Below are 8160 nucleotides of genomic sequence, written 5' to 3' on the forward strand. Positions count from 1 at the left end.
TTTAAATATTATCCACATAAAGTATTCAATGCTCTAAACATATCAGTTTTTAGTAAATCAATAAATTCTATTCAAATGAACGTTTATTATTATTGAAAATATCTATTTTCCCTTTTCTTGTTGACAATCTCTATCACCTACATTTTGAAAAGTATTCAATGCTCTAAATATTTACGTTTTTAGTGAACCAATAAATTCTATTCAAGAGCGCTTATTGCTATTGAAAATATCTCTCTCGCATCTCCCTATCGTCAATCTCCATCACCTATGTTTGAAAAGTATCAAATGTTCTAAACATATCAGTTTTTAGTAAACTAATAAATTCTCTTCAAGTGAACGCTTATTGCTATTGAAAATATCTCTCTCGCATCTCCCTATCGTCAATCTCCATCACCTATGTTTGAAAAGTATCAAATGTTCTAAACATATCAGTTTTTAGTAAACTAATAAATTCTCTTCAAGTGAACGCTTATTGCTATTGAAAATATCTCTCTCTTGTGGTCAATTTCCACCACCTACGTTTTAAAAGTATTAAATGCTTTAAACATAGTGAACCAATAAATTCTATTCAAGTGAGCGCTTATTGCTATTGAAAATATCTCTCTCGCCCCTCCTTGTCCTCAATATGTCAATCTCCACCACCTATGTTTGAAAAGTATCTAATGTTCTAAACATCTCAGCTTTTAGTAAACCAATAAATTCTCTTCAAGTGAGCGCTTATTGTTACATCCCTCTCTTTGTCATCGATCTCCACCACCTACGTTTGGAAGTCCATTCAAATCGTGGCCTTGGAATTGCTGTCAAACTCATTTTGTGCGAGGTGGTCGGACTTGCCGACCACATAAAGTCCTGATTTGCACCACCTTAAAGAGGTACTCCTTGATATCGTCGTCATCGCCATTCTCTTTGCCATGGGCTAGGATTAAGCGAGAAAGGGAACATGTGAGGGTTGATATATGGTGAAGAGAGATATGTGAAGGATAGTATAGCAAAAGATAACTCACACCCTCAAATCTCCTCACTTGAGCTAGGTTAACCCAATCCTTCCATCATTTAATCCGTGTGTGCTAATATTTCCAAATGACTAGAAGTGAACGCAACATTCTCTCGCTCGTTGATCTGTGTAAAGGTAAACAAACAAAAATGAACCCAATGTAAGTGATAAATATTTGAAGTAGATTCATCAATATATAAGACGTAGTTCAACCTACATAAAAATTGATATAACTTTCAAGTCCAAATTGATAAAAAATTTATGAGTTTTTTTATGCTCGCTTTAATTATCTCTATTTAACATTAAAATTTATACTCACATTTTAATTTTCAAACGAAAATATGATGATAAAACCGATAACAATAATGTTAAGCCTTAATTAAAAATATAAATTTTTTTGAATATAATAAAATTCAATAAAAATGCTGAATTTTATAAATAGCTTAAAACTTTATTAAACCATAATTTAGTATTTAATATTATAAACGTTAAAAGACTATTTATTATATAAAAAAACATATAATTCCACTATTAAGGTAATAAAAGTTGAAAGAATCTTCATTTCATAAATAGAAATACAATCTTTCCTAGTTACCTTATATGAAAAATCATTATAGTTCTTAAATGTTTTAACGCTAAGTTTTTATTTTTCTTTTTTTGTCTTACAAACTACACGTATTTTCCACCTAATTAATTATGTTATAACACCACGATAAACAGCTACAAAATTCTAGATACTTCTTCATGCTATCTAAATCATAAGGAAAATTTATTTATTTTTTAAAATTATTAATTTAGTTTAATTAACCTCCGATCATTATACAAAATATATTAAAGAATTTATTTTTTACAACAATTTATATACAATTATACTTTTGTACCTTTATCACATTATTCATAAGTTATTTTTATTTATTTTATTTTATATCTCCTTTTCTTTAAATGTGTAGGACTAGAAACAAAAATCCACAAAACTTATGTACAAAATCAAATTTACATATTAACGATATATATAAAGTAAGAGTTTTGTCATATTCTTACATTTGGAGATCACGTAAGATAAAAGAAAAAAAGAAGAAGAAACATTTAATATGTCATTAAATGAACAAATAAAGTTTTTATAATAAATATAAGAACTCTTGTTTAGTTCAAATATACATTTTTTCATGTTTCTTACATTATCTATCTTCTCTAGTGATACATACAAGAATCTGATATGGCTTCTTTCACTACTTCACCTTCACTGGTTGGGAAGAAGAAGGTTTTGTTCATAATGGGTGCAACCGGCTCAGGCAAGACCAAACTCTCCATCAGTTTGGCCATGCAATTTCCCTCTGAAATCATCAACTCCGACAAAATCCAAGTTTATAAGGGTCTCGACATCATCACCAACAAGGTTTCAGAGTCTCAACGTTCTGGCATTCCTCATCACCTTCTTGCCATCATTGACGACCCTGATTACGATTTCACCATTGATGACTTCTGCAACCATGTCCTTCACGCTCTTGATATCATCGTTCAAAACGGACACCTACCCATTATCGTGGGTGGCTCCAACACTTACCTCACAGCCTTGCTTGAGGACCCTGACGTTGCTTTTCGATCCAAATATGATTGTTGTTTCATCTGGGTCGATGTGTCGTTACCGGTGCTGTTTCCGTATCTGGACAAAAGGGTGGACGAAATGGTTGATGCAGGAGTTGTGGATGAGATTCGAGAAGCTTTTGTTGCTGGAGCAGATTGCAGTCGTGGGATTAGAAGAGCCATTGGAGTTCCTGAGCTTGGAGAGTTTTTCCTTCTGGAGAAGGAAATAGACGATGAGGCTCAGAAGGAGAAGATGCTACAACATGCTATTATGAAAACCAAAGAGAACACTCATAAGTTGGCTGAGAGACAACTCTCGAAGATCCGAAACATGAACCATGACTTCAAAATGTTCATAATCGATTCCACACAAGTGTTTGAGGCTGTTTTGAATGGAGTGAATTATGAGCAATTGTACGAGGAGATCGTGTTCAAACCATGCATGGAGATAGTGAAGCAATTTCTAGAAGAGACAACTGATGTGAACAAGACACATCTCGAACTGGTGAACAAGCCGTAGTTTGTGTTTAACAAAATCGCTTATTTGATTAAGGACCATGTTAATGGAGTTAGTAATAAATAATAAAAGAAAAAAAATATAAAGGCAAAATTAATTAGATAGTACGTATGGTGAAAGATAAATTATGATCTATGATATTTGCTTTTATGTTTTTTTTTTTCTTATCCTTTACAAGTCCTGTCTACTCATGGTAATGGGTAGTATTATGAATAAAATAAGTTTTTGTTTTTTCAAATATGCATTTTATGAATTCTTTTTTAGTATTTTATCTTATTTTAGGCTATTATTTATGAACAGATATTTCATGAGTAAATAATAAATAAATTGACCATTATGAGAAACACGTGTAAACAATATTAATCAATCAATTTAAATATAGTAAGTGATTTTGTAGTTTTAGATTAAAAGTCTTAATGATGATATTTTATTTGTTGAAGTAGTATAAATTTTATATCTTCGATATATACATGCATATTAAATTAATATTTAAATGTGTTTACATTTTAATTAATTTTAAATTAAATGTAGTGAAGTTGTTCATATTTAAAGAAATGTATTAATATATTAAATAAAAGTCTTAAAGTACTTTTTATGAGTTTGGATATATACTAAATTCATATTTAAATATGTTTAAGTTTCAATTAATTTTAAATAAAAAAAATAGTGAAAGTGTTACCTATCTATCTATATCTATATATATAAACTAACATTTTAATTTAATAATTATAAATGAGTAACAGAGAAATCCTTAAATAAAGTAAGATCTTGAAAAACTTTCTTATAAAAAATCATCGGATGCTAAAACTTCAAATTTGTTAACTGTTGATGAAGCTCAAAACTAAACTTTTAAATCATTACTTCCTTCATCAACTATCTCTAATGTCACCATAAACTTAGTTCTCAAGAGAAAAATGGTGGGCAGGGCGGACTTTGCAATATTAACAAAGTAAAATCTAAATACTTAATCTTTTACACATTAATGCATTTTATGTAAGTGTTTGACAAAACATTTGAAAGAAAATTTCTCATTATGCTCGGAGAAAAGAAGCTTCTGATACAAGAGGATGAAGGCTTGAATATATTAAGGAATTCAAACAAGATTCAAAGATATATCTCAGAATAATATCATTTTAAAAAATATAATTAATAAGATACACTGTTTACCGATATAATAAACTTATTAATAATTTTTCATATTCACCTCTACAATGTTGTTTGCGCATTAATTGAGAGGATAAAAATTGCATATTAATACAATGTTGTTTTCAAATTAATATCTTATCCACTTTTGGTTATATTTATGTTGTGTTGTGCCATATTACATATAATTTTAGGGAATGCTGCATAAAAGGTTTTAGTTTTCTTTTTCCTGTTAAATGACGGAAGGTGGATAATCGTTTGCTAATTGCTTTTTTTAGTTCTCAAAATTTGTGGTTTGTTTAGTGTGCAAGTAAGCTCCACTCCCCTTTCAACCTCCCCATTTTTTTTCCAGTGCAAAAGAAGTGAGACCTGATATGTGATAGTGGTATCAGTGATAAAGTGCCATTCTTCTTATTTTGTTACATGTTTAGGCAGCTCAACCTCAAAATTTCCCTTAGAGGACAGGGAGTTCATATTTATATCTTTTGGTTTTCATTTCTTTCGGGATGTACTTGTAGGGTTTATGGTCTGTTTTTAACATTGAGTATTATTAATTCTTAGATTATTTGTCTGTGTCGCTCAAATGCTTATGTCATGTTTTGTAGTCGAAAGAGTGTTGAGTTGAGTCTTCTAATATAGTCTAAGAGTACTTGTTACAAATATTCAAATACTAAAATAAGTAAATGATTGGACTAATAGTATTAATACAATAATATATGTATATGAAAGTCATACCTTAAAGTTTTAATTATAATAGTTGTTATGAATTTTTATCTTTTTGTCAGTTTAATCATAATTAAATCATACATTAATCGATATTAACAGGTTGATTTGTCATTACCACTATTAATCTGATCATTTTGTAATTGATCAATTATATTGTTCGGTCAAAATGGTCACTCATAGATAGTATGTCCAAGAAATCAATCTAAAATGATTGGCAAAAAAACTTTACCCATAATAGTCAATAAAAAATTGTCAGTCAAAGAAACTTAGTTTAAAGAAATTCAGTCCAAAATAATCGATCTAAAAAAGTTCAAGGTAAAATAACCAAGGAACTCAGTTCAAATAATCAATCTTGAAATTAAATCGTTTGATTAATGATTAACTGTATGATTCTATTAACCATACGGTAGAATGTATATCTCTTCTATTGGTCTCTTTGATTTTAGGGAAGAATTCAATTCTGAGTAAAGTCCAGTTATAACTCCTCCCACTACGTTAGTGTCTCACATTTTCTCTAACGTAGTTGTCAATACCTCTTCTGTAATTAAAACATAGTTGATAAAAATAGCATCCTTAAATACTTAATTTAGTAAGTCCATTTTATACTTTACTCCTTTTGAAGAATCGAAAATTAATTATGCGAAGATAAGTAGTTAATAAAGATCTCTTTGTAAATAATTTCAATAAACATTCATACAAAAATAAACTTCTTTCTTAAGTTGAAATTAACTTATAATTTTAAGTTATGAAAGAAACTTTTCTTATTTTCTGATTTAAAACATCTGATTTTCATTTCAAGTTTGAAATGGAATTCGGGCGATAAATCACAGCACCAGTGTTTTTTGTTCTTAAGTATTACTATGATCACATATTTCTATTATCATCATGAACCAGTAAAAAAAGGCCAAAACAGGGTCTCAATTATAGTTTCCCTACCACACATTATTAAACATAAAGCTGCTTGAAATTATTAGCTCTAGGTTATCATTCTTCGTTTTAACTCTCAAGCTGAGTAAAACGCTTGATTACAGACCAAAAGTAACGAATGAGCTTTAGACCTTAGATGGAATGTTGGCTTCACCCTCCTTCTTGCTCTTGTCAGATTCAAACTTATCAATTGCTACCTGCAGTTCATCGCGTCGAATAGCCCACCTGGTGTAGAAGTCGGCAGCAAAGACAGAAGCCATCAAACCCACAGCAACTACCGAATTCTTTGCCTTGGGTGGAAAGAACCTAAATCCTAAAAGTCCAGCCATCTAGGTCAATGGAGAAAAAAAGGGTTACCATAATTTCGCACAATATAATTACCTTTTGTTGATGCAAGTGGACAAAATACATAAGAACAATAAATAAATTAAAAGATTCTACATTGTGATGCTGAGGGGAATGCAAACAAACAAGAAGTAAACATTTCCACAAACAAATCGAGAAAGAAGCTGCTGCTGACGCCCTCGCCAATGTCGAGAACAAGCACAGCGATGAACGGAGCATGCTAACGATACCAAAAACACAATGATCGAGAACAAGTTAAAGTGAGTATTTCCACAGACAGACTTACGGCAATGAGATTGATATAGTCGTAGAAGAGAGTGTTTTGCTTCGGAGTGTTTTGCTTCGACATATTTATCTGATTTCCAGAAAGCTTTTGAAATGCCCTAAAAGTAACCTGAAGACATGAATGTAAGAAATTTAATTGAAAAACATGAAACGAACATTGCACGACACAAACAAAAAATTTAAATATTTCATCAATCAGACAAAACAATTGCAGTAAAAGAACAAAGTATTTCGCCTTCGCTTCCTTCGGGTCCCGCGGCGCCTTCCAGCTTCCGAGGAAGGAGTTCGGGGGGAGGAACTTGTGGTTCTCCTCTCCAGCTGCTGTGTGACGCCCTCGCCGACGTCGAAAACGAGCGGAGCGATGAACGGAGCATGCAAATCACGCCGAAAATACAACCATCGAGAACGAGTTTAAGAGAGCATTTTCACAAACAGGATGAGGGCAACGTGATTGAACGATTTGTAAAACAGATTGTTTTGTTTTGCTATTAAATTTGCATTATATGATATGATATGCATTACTAATTGAGAAATCAAGCGAAGAAATCAAAGAGAAAGATTGTGAATTACCTTACTCAACGCAACACATGTGAACACAAATCAGATAAAGAACTCTTTCAATTTTGTAATCTCAAATATGTGTTATTGATTTTATACATTTAAATAAACTGTAATTGAAAAAAAGAAACTGCCCTTCCCCCATTTTCGGGCAATATCTTAACAGAAGTTAGGTAAGATTTAACTACCTCAATTTCTAAATAATATATCAGCATAACACCATTATTTAAACTTAAAATAAAACAATAAATAAATCTATATAAAAATCCTTCTAAGTGTTGCGTGCAAACAAAATTCTATATAAAATAAAATAAAAAATGTATATAAATTTAAATACCCATAAAATATCATAGGCTTTTTGAAATGAAAACAAAAATAAATTCATAGAAACATAAAAAACCTTTTAAAGTGATACCAAAAAGTTTGACCCAAAACAGACAATAACACCGCAGTTACCCATTCAAGAGAATCTTTCAATTTCAATTATATGATATGAATCATTAACAATATCAAAATTTGCAGAAAGGATGAAGGCAAAGAAAGAGGGAGCGAAAGCGAATTCGCATTACCTTACAGAACAAAAGAAGATCCTCCGATTCACTTCACTTCTTTGGATACTCTTCCTTTTGTGAAGATGAAAAAGAGCGCTGAACACACCTTCGTGAATGTATTTAACTATATAAAGCCTAATCTAAAATATATTTTAAATACTTAAATTAGTAAGTCCATTTTATACTTTAAATTTCTTTAAAATTTTTTCACTCAAATAATACATTTTTTATGAAATATTCTAAATTCATTTATTTTGTTGAGAAAAGAATCTAAAAAAACGTAAATGATTTTGGAATATTATTTTTGTTCCAAGTTTAACCGGAGGTAAAGTCAATTTCCATTACGAAATCAAACATACTTCGATATTCACGCAGTCACGATGGTGAATCGAACTAATAATATTGTTTAACTAATTATCATTTTCATTAAAAGAATGTGAATCGAACTACCAGGTCATAATAGGGATTTTCTATTGCGATGCACCTAAATATTTGCTTGGTTCTACCTTGTCACAGCAGCCAAATTCACC

At 30.7% G+C, this 8160-nt stretch overlaps 1 protein-coding gene and 1 pseudogene across 4 annotated transcripts; one reads left to right on the forward strand and one right to left on the reverse strand.

The window, feature by feature from the left end:
* The first annotated feature begins 660 nt into the window (after positions 1–660).
* Positions 661–3320, forward strand: LOC124848300 (adenylate isopentenyltransferase 5, chloroplastic pseudogene; annotated as a pseudogene). Its single transcript, XR_015786239.1, has 2 exons — positions 661–1129; positions 2190–3320. The product of XR_015786239.1 is annotated as an adenylate isopentenyltransferase 5, chloroplastic pseudogene (transcript).
* A 2538-nt stretch (positions 3321–5858) lies between these two features.
* Positions 5859–7785, reverse strand: LOC124848302 (uncharacterized). Of its 3 annotated transcripts, none has more exons than XM_047325952.2 (3): positions 7649–7785; positions 6523–6630; positions 5859–6220 (listed from the first exon to the last, which is right to left on the reverse strand). In XM_047325952.2, exons 2-3 carry the CDS (start codon positions 6583–6585, stop codon positions 6017–6019), a joined length of 267 nt encoding a protein of 88 aa, XP_047181908.1. In that variant the 5' UTR covers positions 6586–6630; positions 7649–7785; the 3' UTR covers positions 5859–6016. The 3 variants fall into 3 exon arrangements, with proteins under 3 accessions (XP_047181908.1, XP_047181907.1, XP_047181906.1); XM_047325951.2 differs by lacking the exon at positions 7649–7785 and adding an exon at positions 7092–7247; XM_047325950.2 differs by lacking the exon at positions 7649–7785 and adding an exon at positions 6757–7032.
* Positions 7786–8160: the final 375 nt, after the last annotated feature.

The sequence above is a fragment of the Vigna umbellata genome, chromosome 4 (genome assembly GCF_029865625.1).
Source record: "Vigna umbellata cultivar VRB3 chromosome 4, Vumbellata_1.0, whole genome shotgun sequence".
Taxonomy (NCBI): domain Eukaryota; kingdom Viridiplantae; phylum Streptophyta; class Magnoliopsida; order Fabales; family Fabaceae; genus Vigna; species Vigna umbellata.

Bases quoted from the DNA above. Each gene is read 5' to 3' on its own strand.
- LOC124848302 (XM_047325952.2), bottom strand. From the start codon at position 6,585: ATGTCGAAGCAAAACACTCCGAAGCAAAACACTCTCTTCTACGACTAT. The intron at 6,221-6,522 runs GTAAGTCTGTCT...CCATTGACCTAG, and splicing joins ACTATATCAATCTCATTGCC to ATGGCTGGACTTTTAGGATT.